Source organism: Oncorhynchus gorbuscha, linkage group LG07 (genome assembly GCF_021184085.1).
Source record: "Oncorhynchus gorbuscha isolate QuinsamMale2020 ecotype Even-year linkage group LG07, OgorEven_v1.0, whole genome shotgun sequence".
Taxonomy (NCBI): Eukaryota; Metazoa; Chordata; class Actinopteri; order Salmoniformes; family Salmonidae; genus Oncorhynchus; species Oncorhynchus gorbuscha.
The window spans coordinates 55,803,144-55,828,468 of NC_060179.1; the positions used below are offsets into that span (position 1 = coordinate 55,803,144).

The window sequence follows — 25,325 nt, forward strand, 5'->3', positions numbered from 1 at the left end:
CCAGTGTCTGTTTTCTTTTGCCCATCTTAATCATTTATTTTTATTGGCCAGTCTTAGATTTGGCTTTTTCTTTGCAACTCTACCTAGAAGGCCAGCATCCTAGAGTCGCCTCTTCACTGTTGACGTTGAGACTGTTTTTTGCGGGAAATATTAATGAAGCTGCCAGTTCAAGACTTGTGTGGCATCTGTTTCTCAAACTAGACACTAATGTACTTGTCCTCTTGCTCAGTTGTGCACCGGGGAATCCCACTCCTCTTTCTATTCTGCTTAGAGCCAGTTTGCATTGTACGAGATCTTCAGTTTCTTGGCAATTTCTCGCATGGAATAGCCTTCATTTCTCAGAACAAGAATAGACCGACGAATTTCAGAAGAAAGCTCTTTGTTTCTGGCCATTTTGAGCCTGTTATCGAACCGACAAATGCTGATGCTCCAGATACTCAACTAGTCTAAAGAAGGCCAGTTGTATTGCTTTTTTAATCAGGATAACAGTTTTCAGCTGTGCTAACATAATTGCAAAAGGGTTTTCTTTCCTTTTAAAATCATAACTTTAGATTAGCTAACACAGCATGCCATTGGGACACAGGAGTGATGGTTGCTGATAATGGGCCTCTGTACACCTATGTAGATATTCCATATATAGTTACAATAGTTATTTACAACATTACCAATGTCTACACTATATTTCTGATCAGTTTGATGTTATTTTAATGGACAAAAATTGTGCTTTTCTTTAAAAAACAAGGACATTTCTAAAGTGACCCCAAACATTTGAACGGTAATGTATATAATTTAGTTCACAAAACACAAAAGTATGCATTAATAAGGCGTCTGTAATAGAATGTACTTGGCAAAAATTAATGTAGATGTTAATAAATGCATTTTTATAGCTTCCAAAATCTTTTTTTACAATGGAGTAGAAGTACCAAAATGGCTGCGTGGTGGCTTTAATACAGCGCCCCTGAAAGTCATCTAGGGTTTATATACATCACTGGTTCCACACATGAAGCAAGTGATAACAAGCAATATAATCCTTTTTGTCAGTAGAGGCTGCTGAGGGGAGGACGGCTCATAATAATTACTGGAACGGTGCGAATGGAATGGCATCAAACACATGGAAACCATATGTTTGATGTTTTTGATAACATTCCACCTATTCCGCTCCAGGCATTACCACGAGCCCGTCCTCCCCAGTTAAGGTGCCACCAGCCTCCTGTGTTTTGGTTATATATTTATTTGTATTTTATTGAAACTTTATTTAACTAGGCAAGTCAGTTAATTAAGTACAAATTCTTAGTTACAATGACGGCCTACCAAAATGCAAAGGGCCTCCTGCGGGGATGGTGGCTGGGATTAAAAATCAAATTAAAATATAGGACAAAGCACACATCACGACAAGAGACACACCCCGACACTACATAAAGAGAGACCTAAGACAACATAGCATGGCAGTAACACATGACAACATAGCATGGTACAGTAGCAACACAACATTACAACTCGTTCCAGTCACTAGCTGCAGCAAACTGAAAAGTCGAGTGACCCAGGGAAGTGTGTGCTTTGGGGACCTTTAACAGAATGTGACTGACAGAATGAGTGTTGCATGTGGAGGATGAGGGCTGCAGTAGGTATCTCAGATAGTGAGGCTGAAGAGGGTTTTATAAATAAGCATCAACCAGTGGGTATTGCAACAGGTATACAGAGATGACCAGTGTACAGAGGAGTAGAGTGCAGTGGTGTGTCCTATAAGGAGCATTGGTGGTAAATCTGATGGCCGAATGATAAAGAACATCTAGCCACTAGATCACCCTTACCTGTTGATCTATAAATTATATCTCCGTAATCTAGCATGGGTAGGATGGTCATCTGAATCAGGGTTAGTTTGGCAGCTGGGGTGAAAGAGGTGTGAAACCAAGTCTAGATTTAACTTTAGCCTGCAGCTTTGATATGTGTTGAGAGAAGTACAGTGTACCATCTAGCCATACTCTCAAGTACTTGTATGAGGTGACTACCTCAAGCTCTAAACCCTCTGAGGTATTAATCACACCGGTGGGGAGAGGGGTATTCTTCTCACCAAACCACATGACCTTTGTTTTTGGGGTGTTCAAAACAAGGTTGAGGGCAGAGAACGCTTGTTGGACACTAAGAAAGCTTTGTTGTAGAGCGTTTAACAAAACATCTGGGGAGAGGCCAGCTAAGTACAAGACTTTATAATCTGCATATAAATGGATGAGAGAACTTCCTATTGCCTGAGCTATGTTGTTGATGTAAATTGAGAAGAGAGTTTGGCCTAGGATTGAGCCTTGGGGTACTCCTTTGGTGACAGGCAGTGGCTGAGACAGATTTTCTGACTTTATACACTGCACTCTTTGAAAGAGGTAGATAGAAAACCAGGCCAAAGACTCCTCAGAGACACCAATACTCCTTAGCCGGCCCACAAGAATGGAATGATTTACCGTATCAAAAGCTTTGGCCAAGTCAATAAAAATAGCAGCACAACATTGCTTAGAATCAAGGGCAATGGTGACATCATTTAGGACCTTTCAGGTTGCTGTGACACATCCATAACCTGAGCCGAAACCAGATTCCATACCAGAGAGAATACTATAGACATGAAGAAAGCCTGTAACGGTTCTCCTCCTCTTCTGACGAGGAGTATGAAAGATCGGACCAAAACGCAGCGTGGTAAGCGTCCATGGTACATTTAATAAAGAAACTGAGCACTGTATGACAAAAAACAACAACCGTGAATGACCGAGACTGAAACAGTTCTGTCTAGTAAGGATACAGAGACAGAAAACAACTACCCACAAATCATAGTGGACAAACAGGCTGCCTAAGTATGATTCTCAATCAGAGACAACGATCGACAGCTGCCTCTGATTGGTAACCATACCAGGCCAAACACAGAAATAGAAAAACCTAGACTACAAAACATAGAATGTCCACCCCAACTCACGCCCTGACCAAACTAAAACAGAGACTTAAAAAAAGGAACTAAGGCCAGGCCGTGACAAAGCCAGTCAGTTGATCCAACACTTTTGATAAACAGGGCAAAATAGAAATAGGCCTATAACAGTTAGGATCAGCTTGATCTCCCCTTTAATTAAAGTATGGAAACTTTTTTTAGAGAGAGAGATTAGTAAAACTACTCGTGTTTTTTACCGATTTTGTTTCATCCACAGACTTCAGGGCATAGGACTCCTCATGAATGTTGAAGCAAAATGTGTTTTGTTGTTTTTGTCTACAGAAGACACCTCCAGGGCCTGGATAAATGTAACCACTGTCAGATTAATAGACAGAGCCATGGATGCAAGGATATCAAATGATATCAAAATTATTGTTTTAATAACCATGTTCTGAGGCTATACAGTATTTGTTTACATTTACGATGTTTACAAACATTGGAGGACAAACAAGCTTAAATGTTCAGTTACCATGGGGTGAACGAAGTTGAGCAGTTGAACTAAGCTCATGAGGCATTTATAAGTTATATTCTTCAAGAATCAATGGGTATACAGGTATATCATTCATTTATCAGTCCAGAAATGGATGTAGCAACTACAGTCTATCAAAAGTGTGCGAGTCCTTTAGGCCTAAGGATTTTTTTCCCCCAGTGCGAATTAGATTGAGCAATAAACTTGATTTTGACAGTATGGAGCACAATACCATGGAGGAGTTTAGAAGGTAGGAACTCCCTCAAACTTGTAACTGCGCTGTTTTTCACTGGCTGTCCACTGTTCGCAAAAACAATGATTGATAGGCAGCTTAAACTTCTTGAATTCAACCATTATTGTGTTAAAATACAAACAGGCTATACGCTTGTGAACAGCCATCCACAACAACCACAATGCCTAAGGTGCAAATAGCTAAATGTGAGAGCAGCAGTGGGATTCGCCCTATCAACAGTGTTTAATTTGAGCCAGATCCTGTTCCTCTCCTTTTATGACTGTTTTATTTCCGGAACTTGATTGGCCGGATCCGGTACCTCTCATGCATTCATTTTTTTCCTTCACTTTTTGTATTGTCAAAATACGAATAAAAGCGATCAGAGTTCATTTGAGTTGAGTCTTTCTTAATTCTTCTCTTAATTTGTGCCTGGTCTTATGGTTTGCACAACAAACCCTATGTTTGAGACCAACACGTCGTAGTAGCTGTGTGAGATGTTCAACTGTATCTCTCGCAGAACTAGAATGAGATTCACTTTATATGATCGCTCCCCCTCTCTTTGCTCTGATAGACATGAGCCTGCAACTCTCATCTCTCCAGTGTTGAACTTCATCATTTATTTTCTTAGGCCTATAGAATCATAGCCGGGCAACGTATTCTGGAGGAGCTGCAGTACCCCTGATAAATTTGCCAAAGTTATAGAACTAGATTACTGCTGTCTCTTCTGAAAGAAATTAAATAATTCAGAATAGCCTACTACACCGTACGAAGGCCTATAATTTAGCCACAAAGGATCAATAGCTTCTTTTAAAAATGTTCCTAGGTGTGGATTGACTGTAGCCTAATTACAAGACATAGCTTACAGGCGGACACTTGTGACAAATCGGTCAGTGAACTGCATGCAGACAAAAAAGGCCATTTGCAATATTTCAAATAGCCTACAATCACGGGAAAACACAGGTTGGAAAGCAAATGGCTCCTGCTGAAAATAGAAGACTAATCCTTATGCTGTAGGCTACCAAAATAAGATAAATGAGAGAGATGGGCCTTTGGCGCGAATGCATGAGTTAGCTGTGCATCATTGGGTGGTGAGTCAGTGAAACTGGCAGGCATTTTTAGGACTGTAATTTCCTCCTCATACTGTAGCCTACAATATGGGTGTCTCTACACACCTAGGCCTAGGCTATTGATGATCGTTTTCATTGATCTCAGATTCTGTTTGTCAGTGTCACTCATTTGTGCTTCTTTGATAAAAGGACAAATTTTTTTACGGGATCCTAGACTACTAAAAATGTTCCCCGTGTGTGCAACGTCTGTAAGTGCCTCTACTCTAGGCTACTGCTCTATTCCACTACGCAATTGCGATGATATGCAATGCTTCATTATAAAGTGATTTTATTTTCCCATGGTACCTCAGAGCTCTGCAGGTCACCCCTTCTTGCTCTCACTTTTTGTTCCGGGGGTTGTGCCAAAAATCTACCCCCTGCCAGAATAGTTGAGATTTCTGCTCTTCACTCTGTTGTCAGTTTAGCCTAAATGTCACTGATCTAAGTTGCAGAAAGCATGTTTTATTTGTGTCCTTCAAGGCAGCTGTCAATGATCACGTCAGGCTGCGTTTCATTTGATTTTTTATGGCGGTTTGACACACTCAATTCTCCATTGCTGCGACTTGCTTACTAGTTGAGATTTCTGCTCTTCACTCTGTTGTCAGTTTAGCCTAGTAATGTCTGCAGTTTTTGGGTTTGACTATTTGTTTCAAGTGTATTAGTTTATGAATAAATCTATTTGCCAAAATTCGTCATCTCTCCCATGTCTTATTCGACTAGTATTTGTTCTTAAATGTTTCAGTCAATCCGGAAAATGTCAAGAACTTTGAAAGTTTCTTTAAGTGCAGTTGCAAAAACCATCAAGCGCTATGATGACACTGGCTCTCATGAAGTCCGCCACAAGAAAGGAAGACCCATAGTTACCTGCAGAGGACATATTACTTAGAGTTAACTGCACCTCAGATTGCAGCGCAAATAAATGATTCACAGAGTTCAAGTAAAAGACACATCTCAACATCAACTGTTCAGAGGAGACTGTGTGAATCAGGCCTTCATGGTTGAATTGCTGCAAGGAAACCACTACTAAAGGACACCAATAAGAAGAAGAGACTTGCTTGGGCCAAGAAGAAACAAGCAATGGACATTAGGCTGGTGGAAATCTGTCCAAATATTTGATTTTTGGTTCCAACCTTGTGTCTTTGTGAGATGCAGAGGAGGTGGATGTGTGGTTCCCACTATGAAGCATGGAGGAGGTGGTGTGGGGGGGTTTTGCTGGTGACACTGTCTGTGATTGATCTATAATTCAAGGAACACTTGACCAGCATGGCTACCAAAGCATTCTGCAGCGATACGCCATGCCATCTGGTTTGCATTGTGGCACTATCATTTGTTTTTCAACAGGAGAATGACCCAAAACACACCTACAGACTGTGTAAGGGCTATTTGACCAAGAAAAGGAGGGATGGAGTGCTGCATTAGATGACCTGGCCTTCACAATCACCCGACCTCAACCCAATTGAGATGGTTCGGGAGGAGTTGGACCGCAGAGCGAAGGAAAATCAAGCCAACAAGTGCTCTGCATATGTGGGAACTCCTTCAAGACGGTTGGAAAAGCATTCCAAGTGAAGCTGGTTGAGAGAATGCTAAGAGTGTGCAAAGCTGTCATCAAGGTTAAGGGTGGCTACTTTGAAGAGTCTCAAATATAAAACATATTTTCATTTGTTTAAAACTTATTTTGTTACTGCATGATTCCATATGTGTTATTTAATAGTTTTGATGTCTTCACTATTATTCTACAGTGTAGAAAAGAGTAAAAATAAAGAAAAATCCTTGAATGTGTAGGTGTGTCCAAACTTTTGACTGGTACTGTACATGTAGGCTAATTCGTTATTCCCCAACCCTACACACACACACACACACACACACACACACACACACACACACACACACACACACACACACACACACACACACACACACACACACACAGAGAGAACCTGTCCATGTCTTTATGTTCCTGTTGTTATATACCTGTCTTGTAATTCACCTTTGCCTGCTTTACAAGAGCCACATGGTGCAGTACTGATTTTACCAACACCCGGTTGTCATGGCAACACAAGGGCTTTACTACATATCTGACTGGTTGAGAGAGCTATCTCCAGTTCCTATTATTGATTTGAGAACCTACAACAGAACAATAACACTTATACTGTTAGACAGGGAAGGATGTGACCAGGTTTAATCACATGTGTAGAATACATTAGAAATATAATTTAGAATTAGACTGAATAATTAGAGTTAGGCGGGTGGAATCAGGCCACGTGTCGGCTTCTGTCATATTCTGATGGATATAGTCACTGGGTAATAATAGGAAGAGCTTTGAAGATTAACTTCACTTAACACACAAGCTGAGTGAGCACAGAACACATTAACACACACACACACACACATCTGAAGTTTTTATGAGGTTAGGGTGTGTATCACAGGTCTACCCATTACCCAAGGCGCACCCCATCCCCAAACCGTCCCATTGAAATGAGCCAATCGCCACGGCTAAGACAGTTGGTATGGTAACTGATCAGTAAAGCTCCAAATCTCTTATCTCTTATTTTCAACAACCGACACAGACACACACACACAGACCCGGTGGAGAGTGTGGTAAAACAGAGAAGACACAGTCTGTACTGCTCAGTTTTGATACAGAGTTTTTACCAGATAAAGACAAGTTAGGATGCGTCAATTATACCTTGAGAGCTTTTGTCCCGAACCCATTACGGTGTTTCAGGTACAATGTTTATGGTAATGACGCAGCAGTGTGTAGGAGGGAGATTCCCAGATGTGGGAAGCGTGAAGGAGGGCATGGCACAGAGGATTGTGTAGTTTTGGTGGATAAAGTTGTGTGTGTCAATTGTTGGGGTGCTTATGTTGAGAGGATCCCAGTAAGTAGCATATTTGTGCCAGTACAGAGGGATAGGGTAACGAGTGAGTTATGCTACAGTAAGGTTGGCTTCTTAGTGTTCAGAGCAATCACAGAAAATCACAGAAAATAGATGTTGTGGTGGCAACTGCAGAGAAGTATTTGGGTATACTAGATTTGACTTATTAAGAAGAGTTACAGGGTGTGTTGAGGGGTGGTGTCCCGTCCTCCCAGGCTGGTGGCATGGGCAGGAGAAGATTGGGTCAAAGTAGTGGAATGGGGTAGTGGGTTTTTATTGATTGTAGGTGGCAACTGCAGAGAAGTACCTGTGTGTATGAGATTTTACTACAGAAGAGTTAATGGGGTGGTGATTAATATTATTAGGAAATAGTGGTATATAGGTGTAGGGTTAGTTGGTGGTGCACATGTTTTCTTCTTTTAGGAACATGAATAATGAAGACAATATTGTGTAGGTAGGTTGTGACTGGCCTCACACTTTAGTGCAGTAGGTGACAGTGTATGCACCTTTAAGTTGGATGGGATCCACCAACCCCATCAAGAAGAAGAAGAAGAAGAAGAACAACAACAACAACAACAACAAAGCATATTTGTAACATTTTTGCCAGCTAGCTAATGTACTTTCTGTCTCTCATTCAAGAATTGGTTCAGGTGAACCCACTGCGCAGGCAAGACGAATGAGAGTAATCATGCACAAGGCTGCCTGGTTTTTGTTTTGGAGCGTGAAATCCAGTGGAGGTGGTTGAGCAACACTGGGCTGTGACTGGAGCAGAGATGGATGAAAAGGTAGGGGGGTTAGGAGTTGAGGAGGACGGCATGGAGTGTAGTGGTGGAGTGGAAAAAGGTGGAGGTAGAGTAGAAGTTAAGAAGTGGAGGAAGCCTGAGGAGCCTTTGCAGGTCTTGTCGGAGGAGAGGAGTGATGAGGGAGGTTCGGATTCGCAGTGTTGTACTGAGAGAAGTGGAGTATAAGGTGTTGGTGAAATTTAAGGACGAGGGTGGAGTCATGGCTGTGAGTATGATCGCGTTGACTAGGGTTTTGGTGGGTAAAGTAGGAGTGGTCGTGTCTGCTAAAGGTGCTCAAACTCAAGCAGGTATGTAAACGTGTGGTGGATAGTAGCATGCCGGATCAAGCTGGACGGCAATGGGTGAAGGGAGTTATTACAGGAGAAATTGTTAACATGAAAGAAATAAAGAACCACCTGAAAGGAGGCTCTCTTATTGAGGCAAAGCGCCTCCAGATAGCCTGACAGTGCTACTAAACATTGAGGATCTGCCAGAAAAAATGTTAGGATTGAGTATTTGAGTTACTATGTGCGAGTTTATGTTCCCGAAACCATTGTGTTGCTATAACTCTCAAAGGTTTGGGCGTGTGGTGGCACTGTGTAAAGGCAAAAGGAGTTGTGTGAACTAGGGGGGAAAACATGCACGTGGGGAATGTGGAGCCCATAGTGTGGCATATGGGTGTTGTGCTGTGATGAAAAGACAGGGGGAAGTGCAGCAGGTGAGGGAGTGTAAAATATTGTATGCAGAAGCAGTGAAGGTAGTTCAAGCAGAAACAAGCAGGGCACCTAGGAAGAGCAGGTATTCCAGGCAGGTTGGGATGCAGGTTTGGCGTAATGTAGGTGAAGGGGGGGGGGGTCACCTTGGGATCATGAGTAGAAGGTGTTGACGTAGGCAGTTGCATCACTCGGGGTTGACTGCAAGCATATTAAAGCAACTTGGACCCTTTCCTATTTTGCAGAACTTACTTGGAAACATGTGTACTATGTTCCCGTTGTCAACTTCAGCCTGCAATTGCATTAATAAAGATTTTTGATTGATTTACTTGTCTGATTGGTGATTTCACCAATAAGCAAATGATTGACAAGGAACAAGGAACAAGGAACCTACCCCATCATAGGGAGCAGAATGGGGGAGAACACAAGACTGGTAGTAGACATGAGGAAGGTTCTGGGTACGGCTATGGTTACGGGGGGGGGATGAAGGCACAGGCAAATAAGGAGGTGGTGGTAGCCGTCTTTGATGTATAGAAGGCCTATGATGTGGAAGGAAGGCTGGATATCATTGGGGTTGGAGGAAGGATTTTTAACTGGATAAAAGGATTTTATTTTTGGGTGATCAATACAAGTGAGGGTGTGGAGCGCTATGTCTGAAAGCTATGAGGTAGGTAGATAATGGTACCCCACAGGAAAGTGTCATTAGTCCTTTGTTGTTCTCCATTATGATTGACAATGTATTCTCCCAGGTGATCACCTGATATTGGGAGGTCATTGTTTACAGATGACGAGGCACTGTGAAAGAGAGGGAGAAATATTACCCGTACAGTCAGGAGAGTTCAAGAAGCGATCAGTAAAGTTGAGCAGTGGTCCCTCAAGTGGGGCTTTAAGTTGTCAGTTGAGAAATGTTTTTTTTTTCTTCCAGAAGGAAGGTTGGGGAGTAAATATACTGTACGGAAGGAATCTGGAGAGGGTGGGAGGGGTTTAGGTTACTGGGGGGTTTGGTTTGACACTCGAATGACATGGGTGGAGAATATTAACAGAGTAGTTTTGGGTGGATAGGCAATGGCATGGTGAGAGAGACGGGGTTGTTTTGGAGGGAGTTTAGCCCCTCTATGGTTCTTCCTGCTATTGAAAGGTGTTCACCTAGGGGTCATGATAGGGGCTGTCTGTAATGTTTGATGTATTATAATAATTGATTATGCTTATGTTGTATTAATAGAAGGGGAGGGTTTATAAGACCCCGCCCACCGTACGTTTATAGGGTCCTATACTACAGATTAACAATATATATTAATTATAGAGGATTAGTATTGTTCCACAGTTGTTTTCTAGTCTCTTTGCTCTTATAAAGAGACTCCTCTGAGAAATGTGTGACTGTGAAGACAGAACTCTGCAGGGGAGTGTAAGAGATAAGAGATTAGTCAGAAATTCCACTATAAATCAACTTGGACATTTACTGCTAAGCTTTTTGATAGCGATATAAACAAGAGTTTTAGTGTTGAGTAGACATGGTTTTGGTATCATGAGTAAAATATAATGATGTAGGCAGTGACATCACTAGGGCTGGACTTGGGGTTTAATAAAAACACTTGGGACCTTTTCTTTGATGCAGAACTTACTCGGAAACATGCGTTATATTTCTGTTGTCAACATCTGTCTGCAATTACATTAATAAAGGTTTTTGAATGATTTCATTAAATATATTGTCATACTGCTAATTTCATCAATGAGCCAATTATTGACAAGGAACAAGGAAACAAACCACAACACTATTCCACCTTGGTTGCTCCCTCAGCCAGTGATATATCTGGAGTTGCTTGAGAGGATAAGAGCTGTTGAGGAAGGAGTAGGTTCAGTTTTAAGTGACCATTTAAGAGCACAATACTAAGATTTCTGGAATGTATTCACAGATGGATCTAAGGACCGTAAAACTGGGAGGACAGGTGCAGCTTTTAGTGTTCCTGAGTCGAAGCTGGCAGTGACAAAAAGAGCAACGGATCATTTATGTTTGCACAATGGAGTTGATGGCCATACTCTGGGCTGCAGAGTGGGTGGAGGAGGTGTGGCTAGACAGGGTAGTCATCTGCTCTGACTCCTGTGCAGCGCTGATGAGCTTAAATTAATTTGTGTCTCGGAGCAGACAGGATGTATTGTATGCAGTTTCGCAGTGCTTGTGTAGGATGAGACAGATGGGGGGGTATTTGTGATGTTCCTCTGCATACCAGCTCATGTGGGAGTAGAGGGGAATGAGGAAGTGGATGTTAACACCAAGCAGGCTCTTAAGTATATTTAAAACCAAATACTTTGAGGCTTATACTCAAGTAGTACTTTACTGGTGTCATGACTGGCCTGTTCGGGTCAGGTTACAGTGGACCACATTCCTACAAGAGACATCTCTCATACCTGCCAGAAGGGGAGAGATCCAGAGGTATGGAGGTGTTTTTTTTATGACACCTCACACCCATTGTAAATCTTAAGGCAGCAGACAAAATCCCTTTGTCCTCTCACTGTGGAGGAAGGGAATGTATGATGGGCCTATGGAGAATCTACCTCAGAACAGTAACATGCAATAAATGGACTATGGGACAATATGTTTCATCAGCCAAAATGCTAGTAATGACAATAGATGAAATATGAAAATGAATGCCGTTTTTGTTAAGTTATTAAAAGTTAAATGATGACGTTTTAACAAAAACATTGTAACTTGAAGAGTTTTCACAATATGTAAATCCAGACCTAGCCTCGTAACTAGTTTTGCCCAGAGAACTTGCCCTAAAGGCGGAAACGCCCATTTCTGACCCGAGGGTATAAAACACGTGAGTTAAGAATTAACATATCAGACTAGGTGGCCACCAGCTGCAGTCAATGTCCGATTCGTTGTAAACCCCAAAATGTAACATGAGGTTGAAGAAGACAAAGGAATGTCTTAATATATGCTACAAATGAGTAGCTGTGTCTAAGAGGGTGAATTCAAGCAGGACCACCTGGTTACCACTCTCCAAGGAATCGTGTGTCTCCACTGCTTTCATTCCTACACTGGAGCTACACAGCTGACCGTACTCAGAAGACCCCCTTTCAGAACAAGGGCGAGGAAACAGACCGCTAAGAGAAAGGACGCCGACATTGTGTGGACTATCAGAGAGTTACACCCGGTAACAACAGAAGTATTGCCATCGGAGGAGAAGTCGGAACTCGGTCGGAACTCGGTCCACAAGGAGATACCCCATCAGAGACCTTCGACACGTAATTACATCATTATATTCTGACCCATAAGAGTGGCAGTTCGGGGCAAGGTTAGGGTTAAACTTAGCATAGTTTACAAATGTGCCCAAGTGTGCTATTCTCTTGTGCACTCTCTCTCTCTCTCGCTCTCTTTTTAAATCCCCATTTTGTGTAACACGTGTCATATTGTGTTGGCCCACTAGGGACCTGTTTCATTGTACTAAGTTCTAATCAATAGCCTAGAATGTGTGTTTGTGTATCTTTTATATGATCATTTTAGCTTGTTAGTAAAGAAATAATCAACTCAATTGGTGTGGTATGGACTTATTTAGTGGGACTCGGGTTTGTGCAGATTCCCGGATTATGCGATGTTCAGGATGAGACTGTAGAGGAAATTAATGAATCATCGACTGTTGTAAAATCGATATTCTGATATTCTTTGAGTTAATTTGGGAAATAGAAACTCAATAAAACCAAACTTTCCCATGGTGCCCCAGGTTGCTGAGTTAATAATTGCCTAATTATTTGAATCACGTAATTATAAGCAGTTAATCATTCGATGAACGGCAGTCGTCACATGGATCAATACAACGTCACGACACTGGGTGACTTTTACTTGAGTCATTTTCTATTGAGGTATCTTTACTTTTGCACAAGTATTACAATTTGGTACTTTTTCCACCTCTGAGAGAGTGGTAGAGGAAGATGGGTACAGGGTGAGGGATCCTGAGAGGATTCCTGTGAGTAGGTAGAGACTAATCAAGTGTGTTGGGAAGAATATGTGCTTTCAGTAAGGTGGCTTTCTAGGCATTCATAGCTATGGTTGTCAATTGTACTGCAGAAATGGATGGAAAGTCCCAGAAAACAGAGACTGTGGTGGCAGCGGCAGAGAAACACTTGAGATAGCAAGGTTGGGCTCACACTCCAGTACAGTAGGTGGCGGTGTATGCACTTTAAATTGAATGCAATTCGCCAACACAATCCCAAAGAAGGATGACTAATATCTCTTCATTCAGGGTTGCCATGCCCGTGGTTTTCTGCAACTTGGGCTACTTTGAAAAATGATATCGGGGCTACTTCTAAATTGCACTGTGGCCACAATGGCATTTCTCTCAAAAAATATATATTTCACTGTGACCTGCTACTATCAGGCAGTGTGCAGGCTGTTAGTGAGTGAGTGATTGATGGGAAGGGCCGGAGGGGGTGTGTATATGTCGAGAGCACTGGTTGGAAGAGACTGCAGCTGAACCATGAAGAGAAAGCAGCACGCCGGCACGTTGTGACTACTTTTTTTACCAGTATGCTATTTAGATTATGGAAACCCCTACACTATTATTATTATTTATTATTATATATACAAAATTTATTATTACAAATTAGTGGCTTCGGCTATTTCAGCCACACCCTTTGCTGACAGGTGTATAAAATCGGGCATACAGCCATGCAATCTCCATAGACAAACATTGACTATAGAATGGCGTTACTGAAGAGCTCACTGACTTTCACTGTGGCACCGTCATAGGATGCCACCTTTCCAACAAGTCAGTTCATAAAATGTCAGCCCAGAGAGAGCTGCCCCAGTCAACTGAAGTGCTGTTATTGTGGAGTGGAAACGTCTAGGAGCAACAACGGCTCAGCCGTGGAGTGGTAGGCCACACAAGCTCACAGAACAAGACCGCTGAAGCGCAAAGCGTCCTTGGTTGCAACACTCATGACCGAGTTCCAAACTGCCGCTGGAAGCAACATCAGCACAATAACTGTTTGTCGGGAGCTTCATGAAATGTGTTTCCATGGCCGAGCAGCCGCACACAAGCCTAAGCTCACCATGTGCAAAGCCAAGCGTGAGTGGTGTAAAGCTCGCTGCCATTGGACTCTGGAGCTGTGGAAATGCATTATCTGGAATGGTGAATCAAGCTTCACCATCTGGCAGTCTCACGAAGGAATCTGGGTTTGGCGGATGCCAGGAGAACGCTACCTGCCCGAATGCATAGTGCCAACTGTAAATTTTGGTGGAGGAGGAATAATGGTCTGGGGCTGTTTTTCCTGGTTCGGGCTTGGCCACTTAGTTCCAGTGAAGGGAAATCTTAACGCTACAGCATACAATGGCATTCTAGATGATTCTGTGCTTCTAACATTCTGGCAACAGTTTGGGGAAGGTCCTTTCCTGTGTCAGCATGACAATGCCCCTGGTTTGTCGAGATCGGTGTGGAAGAATCACATCGAACACGTTTGGGATGAAATCGAACGCCGACCTCACTAATCCTCTTGTGGCTGAATGGAAGCAAGTCCTCACAGCAACATCTAGTGTAAAGCCTTCCCAGAAGAGTGGAGGCAGTTATAGCAGCAAAGGGGGGACCAACTCCATATTAATGCCCATGATTTTGGAATGAGATGTTTGACGAGCAGGTGTTCACATACTTTTGGTCATGTAGTGTATTTCCAACCCTTTTCTCATAAAACATACTAACTCACTAGAACTAACATAAAGGCGACGAAGCACTGGCTAACGACTTTAGGCGCACTAGAGCCTTTAAATAAATTCTCTCAGAGATGGTTTAAAGTAAACAGCATTCTATTGTCGACTTTTGTTATGGAAAACCGTATCAAGCGACGGGTTTTTAAGCATGCTGAGTTCATGGGTCTTGAGCGCTGCACGAGTGGACATTATAAATGGAACTTATGGATCTCCCTCACATGCTTGCTTCTGTTCTGAAAAACTCCACAACGAAACTGAGATTAAAAGCGGAGAATGATACATTTGCATCTGTTGGCCGTCATGTAGACTTAATTTCTATGCCATTGTAGGCCACTGTAGCCTACCATTTGATACAATAAATATGTTGAAATGGCGATATCACTGGAGTCATTGCGAATCAATTTGTGCCACTTTTGTAGCCTACCAGGAGCTGGCAAATGGATTTAATAAATAGCCTATAGCTTCAGTTTGTTGTGGCCTTGTGTTGTTATGCAATGGCCATGTTTAGTTAATTAAATTGTAAGTTATCAATCGTGATCATGGTCACAGCTCTATTGTAAGTTATCAATCGTGATCATGGTCACAGCTCTATTGCAAATGTATCATTCTCCATATTTAATGTCCGTTTCATTGTGGATTTTTCCCTGAAATTAGATGTTGGCCAATCAGGGGCTATAGGCTACCTGCAGCTACCGGTTCAATTGCAATTATAAACTCAGATTTTACTCAATAGCCGTATGCCTATTGAAATAAGTCAGTCGTGCAAATAGACCATCTATAACGTTTTTTTAGTCTTAACATCTGGCACATATTGTGCTCCCGAGTGGCGCAGTGGTCTAAGGCACTGCATCTCAGTGCTAGAGGCATCACTACAGACCTTGGTTCTATTTCAGGCTGTATCACAACCAGCTGTGATTGGGAGTCCCATCGGGCGGTTTACAATTGGCCCAGCTTCGTCTGGGTTAGGGTTTGGCTGGGGTAGGTTGTCATTGTAAATAAGAATTTGTTCTTAACTGACTTGCCTAGTTAAATAAACATAACAAAGGCACAATTTATTGGAAAAAGCCAAACTTCATCCAGGTGTTTCTTACACAGAGATTAAGATCCTCTATCCAATTTTCACCACTCAAACTCTCCCCTAGGATTGTTCTATAGTCATGCACATGCGCAAATGGGATTTATTTTCAATTATAAACTGGGTCATTAAAGCCCTGCATGCTGATTGGCTGAATGAAGTGTACCAGGGGTATGACAAAATATTTAGTTTTACTGTTGTAATTACTTTGGCAACCAGTTTATGTTCGCTGCAGTAAGATACCTTTGGTGGTGGTATAGAGCAAATAGTGTATACCACGGCTACGGGTTGTGTCCTAAGAACAGCCCTTAGCCGTGGTATAATGGCCATATAGCACACCTCCTTTGGTCTTATTGCTTAATCATAGCAGTCAAAACAAGTTAAATCGACATCCATTGATGGAAAATGATCTGTCGAGTTTAATAAGTGCAAATGATCTTTTCTCTTGGGACATATTCTTAAACTCGCAATAATTATTATTTTGATGGATATTTGTTTGTCAGGCCTTTATTTTGGGCCTGTTTAGGTGTAAGTCACTGATGTCCAGGTTGTACTGCAGTATCCATGGGACCATGATGGTTCGTGGTTAGAGCAAGTCTTATGTCAGGCCCTGGGGTGTATCTGAAGTTTTTCCAAAGGCCCAAATCTAATCCTCCTAATTTTAGATCGGTATGTAGAAGTTTCCATGCAAATCTTACAATGACATCAATGGAGGAGTTTGGGGAAAAGGTCTGTGGGTGAGGCAATCTTATATTAGGATCACTACAAATGGTAGGCCTACAATAGGTGTTTATAACTCCATTTGTTTCCTGGTCATTTCTGTTCCTTTTCCCTATCTGGAAACGTCTGATCAGGACAGGATGCAGACAGTGTTCCTCTTCAATATGGCGTGTCTCACATTGTACAGATAATCCTCTCTCAAAACAACGTGAGTAATCCGAGAGCCACGCTGAATAACATTATGTACAGGTTTAGTGCGTCACTCTCTCACTGGCCCTCAGTCTCATTTTTCAATGAAAGAGGGAGTTATGTTACTGGTACGATTTGCTGTTTAACATTTTTTTTTCTTGACGATAGTGCCACCTAGAGTGAGGACAGAAGAAGAGGAGAGAGTATTTGAAGAGAAAAAAGTACAGGTCGATGTGTGTATTTACAGAAACGTAAAGCTGGGCATGATTGTGCTTGCCTGGCAAAATTCAATAGTCCAAAAAGTGCAAACCACATTCATTTGCCATAATTTCCCTACTTTTCTATCTCTTCAAGCCAAAATCCAGGCCATGTCTAAGGAAGAGTTAAAGAATCTGTTGATGGATGTAAACTCAGCATGGATGTAAACTCCCTTTTTCAGGGCCCTGTCTTTCAAAGACAATTGTAAAAATAGAAATAACTTCACAGATCTTCATTGTAAAGGAATTAAACACTGTTTCCCATGCTTGTTCAATGAACCGTAAATCATTCATGAACATGCACCTGTGGAACGGTCGTTAAGACACGAACAGTTTACAGACGGTGGGCAATAAAGGGCACAGTTATGAAAACTTAGGAAACTAAAGAGGCCTTTCTACTGACTCTGAAAAACACCAAAAGAAAGATGCCCAGGTTGCCTGCTCATCTGCATGAATGTGCCTTAGGGATGCTGCAAGGAGGCATGAGGACTACAGATGTGGCCACGGCAATAAATTGCAATGTCCGTACTGTGAGACGCCTAAGACAGCGCTACAGGGAGACAGGACGGAGAGCTGATCATCCTCACAGTGGCAGACCACGTGTAACAACACCTGCACAGGATCGGTACATTCGAACATCACACCTGCGTGACAGGTACAGGATGGCAACAACAACTGCCTGAGTTACACCAGGAACGCACAATCACTCCATCAGCGCTCAGACTGTCCGCAATAGGCTGAGAGAGGCTGGACTGAGGGCTTGTAGGCCTGTTGTAAGGTAGGTCCTCAACAGATATCACCGGCAACAACATCGCCTATGGGCACAAACCCTCCGTCGCTGGACCAGACAGGACTGGCAAAAAGTGCTCTTCACTGACGAGTCGCTGTTTTGTCTCACCAGGGGTGATGGTCGGATTTGCGTTTATCGTCGAAGGAATGAGCGTTACACCGAGGCCTGTACTCTGGAGCGTGATCGATAGGGGGTGAAGGGTCCGTCATGGTCTGGGGCGATGTGTCACAGCATCATTGGACTGAGCTTGTTGTCATTACAGGCAATCTCAACGCTGTGCGTTACAGGGAAGACATCCTCTTCCCTCATATGGTACCCTTCCTGCAGGCTCATCCTGACCTGACCCTCCAGCATGACAATGCCACCAGCCATGCTGCTCGTTCTGAGCGTGATTTCCTGCAAGACAGGAATGGCCATGGCCAGCGAAGAGCCCAGATCTCAATACTATTGAGCACGTCTGGGACCTGTTGGATTGGAGGGTGCGGGCTAGGGCCATTCCCCTCAGAAATGTCCAGGAACTTGCAGGTGCCTTGTTGGAAGAGTGGGGTAACATCTCACAGCAAGAACTGGCAAATCTGGAGCAGTCCATGAGGAGGTGATGCACTGCAGTACTTAATGCAGCTGGTGGCCACTGCAGGGAGATGACCACCACCAGCAATGCAGAGAGGAAGTGTTGCAGCCAGGAACCACACCAATGTGTCAGCCAGATGGCTCACTTAAATTGGTTGGTTCTCTACAAGACCGTACTACACATGGACTACTGATGAGGTGGGTACTTCACATCACACCTGGGTTAAATTATATTTTCCTTTCAAATACTTACGCTGGGCTTGATTTAAGTCTGGCACAATGGAACCAATAGAATACCGTAGTCCCAAAAGTGCAAACGCCAACCATCTGTCACTCCAGAGTCAGACAGGCTAATTCAACACTCCAAGTATTTGAAAGAGGGAAAATACTATTTGAACCCAGGTCTGCTACACATTGTTGGTGGGCGACATTTGAGCGCTTTAACTGTCCAGAGAACCGTAATAAATCCAATCCATTGATTCATTACAGGAGGGAGCTGCTAAAGCTGCCTTACCCACTGGATGACGAAGATGAAAACATCAGGTTGTTTTGCCATAAAGCCTACTAGCAGTACCTCACGTGGAGGTCCGGAAACCTGGACGGTGGCGATGGGGGCATCATGCCCAGCTGTTGTGTCAGGAGAATCAGAGACACTTACCCTGATCCTGAAGAGAAATACTTTGGGTTACAGACACCTCACTCTTTTTTTCTTTTTTTTATAGCTTCATCTCAGATATACCTGTGCCTTGTTCTCTTGTAAATGTAAATCTGAAATTACACATAGTGTAGCTGCTTTAAAAAAGGACAGGAGGATGGATAATGTTTCACTTTGACAATTGTCCATTCAATCCCCTTTGTTTTCCTTAAGGTATTTTGTCACGTATCTGGCTTGATATTTTCCAATGTGCCATAATGACAGAGAAACCATGACTCTGGAACTTTGTGTATATTATATATATATAACACATTTCCGAGTTGTTTGTCATAGAACATAGAACAAAGTGTGTGCAAAAACATTACATCTCCACTATCTTTTCACAGCAAATCAGAATGAAGAAACAATGTATTGTCTGGGGTAATATTATGCTGATTAAACCGATACAAAATATCCCATTGTTCAAGCCCTCTTTCAACCGGAAATCCCACACCTTCAATTGGACTGACACTCAGCAACATCCAATGAGAAGTGTCATAGATACTTGAATGATGCGTGATGTGGCCAATAGGCGCAGGGATAAAGCCGCTTTAGCGGCAGTAGATGTAGAGCTGATTTGCAACCCGCCGAAGGAGATCTGGAGAAGAAGGAAAATGTCTCCTGTCTCACCACGCACCGTTCTAGGATCAGCTTGCTGTTAGGAAAAAGCAAAGTGGTGAGTCGGAAAATCCTCACTACTTGCACTACAATGAAGGTTAGCGGCAACATTTTATTCAACCTGTTCGGAATGTGTTGTATTCTATTTAAGATCACGTCGATTAAGCCTTTCCACAGCGCCCCCACTGCGGCCTAGCCTGCCATGTTTAGGTTTCAGACAGACACAGACAATATTAATGGTTTACTTTTCACAAAACAGAATTGCGAGTGGGCTTCGTGTATAATTGCAATGGTAGCAGTTATAGTATGGACTTGTAACACTTCGGGCCCAATGTACAATCTGAGTAGTTAGCAAGGTACAGTAGCGTGTCTGATTTACAAAGGAAGTGGTTGCCCTTGCCATTTACAAGACACCAAACTAGCTTGATATCTAAGTCTGGCTAGGTTAGCGCCAAAGCAAATGCGAGGGTGACCAAAAGCTAGAGATAACACATGTGACGTCAAAACCTCAGTTATTTGCATAATGACAAAAAAAATGTTCTTATCATAAGACCATGCCATACAGTACCTTCAGAAAGTATTCATACTCCTTGACTTTTTCCAAATTTTCTTGTGTTAAAGTGGGATTTAATTGTAATTTTACGTCAACAATCTACACAAAATACGCTGTCCAAGTGGATGAAAAATTCTAACATTTTGTAAAAATGAGTCAATGCATGTTAGAATCACTTTTAGCAGAGATTACAGCTCCTGAGTCTTTCTGGGTAAGTCTTTAAGAGCTTACCTGGATTGTGAAACATTTAGCCCATTATTATTTTCAAAGTTCTTCTAGCTATGTCAAATTGTTTGTTGATCATTGCTATACAACCATTTTCAGGTCTTGCCATAGATTTTCAAGCAGATTCAAGTCAAAACTGTAACTCTGCAATTCTGGAACATTCACTGTTTTTTTGGTGAGCAACTCCAGTGTAGATTTGGCCTTATGTTTTAGGTTATTGTCCTGCTGAAAGGTGAATTCATCTCCCAGTATCTGGTGGAAAGCAGACTGAACCAGGTTTATCCTGATAAACTCCCCGGTCCGATTACAAGCATAATCATAACACGATGCAGCCACCACTATGCTTGAAAATATGGAGAGTGGTACTCAGTAATGTATTGGATTTGCCCCCAATTTTATTTTTGTCTTCTTCTCCAGCAACTGAGTTAGGAAGGATGCCTGTATCTTTGTAGTGACTGGGTGTATTGATACACCATTCAAATGTGTAACTTCACCATGCTCAAAAGGATATTCAATGTCTGCTTCTTTTAAAATGTATTTGTACCCATCTACCAATAGGTGCCCTTCTTTGCGAGTCATTGGAAAACCTCCCTGCCCATTGTGGTTGAATCTGTTTGAAATTCACTGGGTCGACTGAGAGACCTTCATAATTGTATGTGTTGGTAACATAGATGAGGTAGTCATTGTAAACCCTGTTAAACACTATTATTGCAAACGTATGTGACTTGTTAAGCACATTTCTACTCCTGAACTTAATTAGGCTTGCCATAATGAAGGAGTTTAATACATATTGACTCAATACTTATCCTATTTAACTATTGCTGTACATATACTATTTTTCAGATATACTACATATTCTATCCATATACTATCTTAATTGTCCATACATCCCATCACATGTATTTATTCTCTGGACTCTGACATTGTTCATCCTAATATTTCTTAAGTATTCCAGTATTTAACCTTTTAGATGTGAATTGTTAGATACTGCTGCGCTGTTGAGGCTAGGAACATATGCATTTCGCTACACCCACTGTAACATCTGCTAAATATGTGTATGTGACCAATAAAATTTGATTTGAAGAACTTTCAGCTTTTCATTTTTTATTAATTTGTAAAAATGCCAAACATAATTCCACTTTAAGGTTATGGGGTATTGTGTGTAGCATTAAATAAATGTTAAATTCAGGCTGTAATACAACAATAGGTGGAAAAAGTCAAGGGGCACTGAAGGGAGGAGACAGGTTAAATAATGATTTTTAAGCCTTGAGACAATTGGGAAATTGTGTATGTGTGCCATTCAGAGGGTGAATGGGCAAGACAAAAGATTGAAGTGCCTTTGAACTGGGTATGGTAGTAGGTGGCAGGTGCATTGGTTTGAGTGAACTGCAACGCTGCTGTTTTTTTTTTACACTCAACAGTTTCCTGTGTGTATCAAGAATGGTCCACCACCAAAAGGACATCCAGCCAACTTGACACAACTGTAAGAAGCATTGGAGTCAATATGGGCCAGCATCCCTGAGGAACGTTTTCGTTCAGGTCCATGCACTGACGAGTTGAGGCTGTTCTGAGGGGGAAAAGGGAGTGGGAGTGCAACTCAATATTAGGAAGCTGTTCCTAATGTTTTGTACACAGTGTATATACCATACCTATGTAATAGGCCTACCCATTTATTATTTACCAGAATACAATCTCAAATAGAAGTCATTTAAATTGTTGAATTGGAGAGGGTGGGAAAGATGATACATATATTTTCATACTACTGGTGGCAATTATTTCTAATTGGGGAATCACAGATGTTGATTTAAATGTTTTTATTGCAATATTGATGATGATAGTTACTCTGCTGACCACAGTGTTTGATGTCAGATTTTCTTTCTCTGTCCTATAGACTTTACCCTAAACTGACCTTAGCAGTGTGTAAGCACAAAGTCATCCTACTCCTGACGCTGAGACAAATACAGAAAAGTTCGGGAGAAACTCTTCACACTCCAAACAGTCACCCAGGAAGTAAAGAGGAAATTACATCCGAGCAGATGGAACCAAATCCCAGCCTGGCGGGGGTGGACTCCCAAGGCAACATGGTGTTTAGAGTGGTTAAGCCTGTCATGGGCATCTTCCAAGTCTCCTCCGAACAGACCAACTCTGTGGGACAGGGGGCTTATCAGCAGACTATGGTCGAGGGGCTGACAGGGTTACAAGGGTTATCCAACCACCCCTCCATGGTGCTGGGGGATGGACAGGGGCAGCAGGGAATGGGGACGTGAACCAGATGCAAACCCAGATTCAGATCCCGGCAGGCGACACCACCCAGACTCAGGCTGGTGCTCCAGGCCACAACCACGTACCCCATGTTCCGTTTGCTGAGGTGTCGTCTCTCCTGGACCCCAACATGAAGAGCTCCAAGGCCCGTAAGTATCACAGCCAGAGAAGGAGGGGATTAGGCCAGGGCTGCCCCTCCTACTGGAGAACTCTCATCTTGCAGGATATTCCTGTCCTACTACTCTAACACACCTGATTCTACCTATCAGCTACTCCTCGGGACCATGATTAGCTCACCCCCAGTAGTTCTCCAGGAGGAAGGTTGGCCTTACCTGCTGTAGTGTGGAATAAGCGGAAGATTCAACACAATTGTATCATTCATCGATTGTTCCTTTGGTACTAGGTAAGTACCTGATACCCTATGACGAGATCAAGCGTCGTCTGGAGGCTCCAGAGAAGATGTCTCTGCGTTCGCTAGCAGCCTACACCAGGGTCAGCCGCGGCCCGGCCAGCAAGAAAACGCTTCAGGAGTCTCTAAATATACTGGGTCTCACTCCTAGTACTACTACTGCTGTATCCTCCTCCTTCTCCAAGCTCACAGAGGGTAAGTGTGTGCGTGTTTGTGTGCGGGCATCTCTCGCGGTTTCTAGATTGTTAAAATGTTGTGTTTTCCAGGTGACACCAAAGCCCTGTGTAACGACATGAAGGACTTTGCCCATGACTACATGGACTTTGGAAACATGGCCAAGCAGCTTATACCAGAGACTAACACAGTTCAACACTGGTCAAAGGTCATAGAAACCAGGTAACACCAAACCCTCACCCACACCACACCTGGTTAGTGTGGTTACAGCACAGTGTTGTCATGAGTGGACTATGAGCTATATGTTTTCTGTACAGTGAGACAAACACTAACACACCTTTTCCCACCCCACCTGAGATAGGAGCCACCTGGAGGTGATGAGGAAGTGTTTCCGTGACCCGGTCAACAGTGTGTTGTTCGACAACGTGACTCACGGCCTGGGCCTCGGGATGCTCGACACTGCCCTAGACATGATCACCATGGTGATTGACAAACAGATTCGCATCCTGTCCGGCGCAGCTGCAACCGATCCCGTCGACACCGGTCCTCCAATGAGACGCATCCGCCGCCGCCACCGCAAGCCCCGAGATGACGGCAACGACAAACCGCTCAGGTCAGTGGGCGGGGTTAAAGGTCAAGGGAAAGGGTCGGGGAAGGGCAAAGGGAGGGGCCGAGGCAGGAAGAAGCAGCTGCAGGAGTCCGGAACCCCGGTTGGTGTTGCCATGGATACAACCCAGCGGCAGGATCAAGAGCATCATCAGCCAGAGGATGTGGAGAGCAGTGTTCTAACACTTGTCTCCGTCGGTTACGAGACCATATCCAGTGGCCTCAACGCCACGGTACAGCTCTGAAGATGTTTAATTGTTGAACAAACAATGCTTAACAGGAGTCAGACTTCGCTGAACATTTCCCCAATGGGGTGGCTGGGAGCAGAACAGTCTTAGTAACGTTGTGATGTGTAGATGTCACTCAGGTCTGGGCTATGGAACCCCAAACATTCAGAGGAAGACATGTAGAGGACACCGGGGGACGTTCAGGGACGTCACATCATTTTGGTTTAGTATTTTTGTTTAGTTTTTGTGCTGCAGCTGTTGCCTACTGATCCACTCAATCAATGTATATGTTTATTTGTTAAGCACAGAGGTGATGATTGCAGCTTTATTCAAGTGGAAATCAATTCAAATGACAGAGAAGCGTTGATGTTGAAAAATCTACAATGTAGAAATGAGTCTCAATTCGGGTCTTTGGATAAGGCTGTTGCTTTGGTTGACCTACTCATCTGGCATTGGATAGCCCAGTTGATTTTGATCATGAGTAGACCTCTTATAGCTCTTTCCACCTCTCCATTACTGTAACATGGGGAACACATTATGCCAGTACTTAGTCAATGATTGTATGTTTATATTGAAACCTGGAGTGCTGAAATACTTGTATTAAAGCTTTAATTTTCTTAACCAAGGTAAAGGTATTTATTTCTAACAGAATCAGTGTTGCAGTATGTGATCTATATCACTGAGGGAGTTTGATTAAGCTGAACCGGGGTGCACTGGGATATGGCCTGTGACGTGACCGGGCAAAAACAGTGAGGGAGGAGCACACTTCTGAAATCTAATAGTAATCTGTGCTGTCCCGGTCATATTGTCAACAAGGCAGCATGGTGCTTCGTTCAAAAACATGTCTTTTCCAAACAGTATATGTTTGAATTTAAAGTAGTTTTCCTTGGCAGGCAGATACAGCATATACAGTGGGGCAAAAAATTATTTAGTCAGCCACCAATTGTGCAAGTTCTCCCACTTAAAAAGATGAGAGGCCTGCAATTTTCATCATAGGTACACTTCAACTATGACAGAAAATCACATTGTAGGATTTTTAATGAATTTATTTGCAAATTATGGTGGAAAATAAGTATTTGGTCAATAACAAAAGTTTATCTCAATACTTTGTT

General features: G+C 42.7%; 1 protein-coding gene across 6 annotated transcripts; it reads left to right on the plus strand.

Annotated features, from left to right (window-relative positions):
- The first annotated feature begins 8,397 nt into the window (after nt 1–8,397).
- Nucleotides 8,398–24,834, plus strand: LOC124039277. 6 transcript variants are annotated; one of them, XM_046355207.1, is made up of 6 exons: nt 19,709–19,854; nt 21,957–22,018; nt 22,427–22,946; nt 23,201–23,401; nt 23,473–23,602; nt 23,742–24,834. In XM_046355207.1, exons 3-6 carry the CDS (start codon nt 22,808–22,810, stop codon nt 24,229–24,231), a joined length of 960 nt encoding a protein of 319 aa, XP_046211163.1. In that variant the 5' UTR covers nt 19,709–19,854; nt 21,957–22,018; nt 22,427–22,807; the 3' UTR covers nt 24,232–24,834. The 6 variants fall into 6 exon arrangements, with proteins under 6 accessions (XP_046211166.1, XP_046211162.1, XP_046211160.1 ...); XM_046355210.1 differs by lacking the exons at nt 19,709–19,854; nt 21,957–22,018 and adding an exon at nt 8,398–8,433; XM_046355206.1 differs by lacking the exons at nt 19,709–19,854; nt 21,957–22,018 and adding an exon at nt 8,474–8,656.
- The last annotated feature ends 491 nt before the right edge of the window (nt 24,835–25,325 follow it).

Excerpts from the sequence above, each read along its gene's own strand:
- LOC124039277 (XM_046355210.1), top strand. The coding sequence starts at position 22,808 with ATGCAAACCCAGATTCAGATCCCGGCAGGCGACACCACCCAGACTCAG. Across the intron at positions 22,947-23,200 it reads CATGAAGAGCTCCAAGGCCC|GTAAGTACCTGATACCCTAT; the intron begins GTAAGTATCACA and ends CTTTGGTACTAG. Across the intron at positions 23,402-23,472 it reads CTTCTCCAAGCTCACAGAGG|GTGACACCAAAGCCCTGTGT; the intron begins GTAAGTGTGTGC and ends TGTGTTTTCCAG.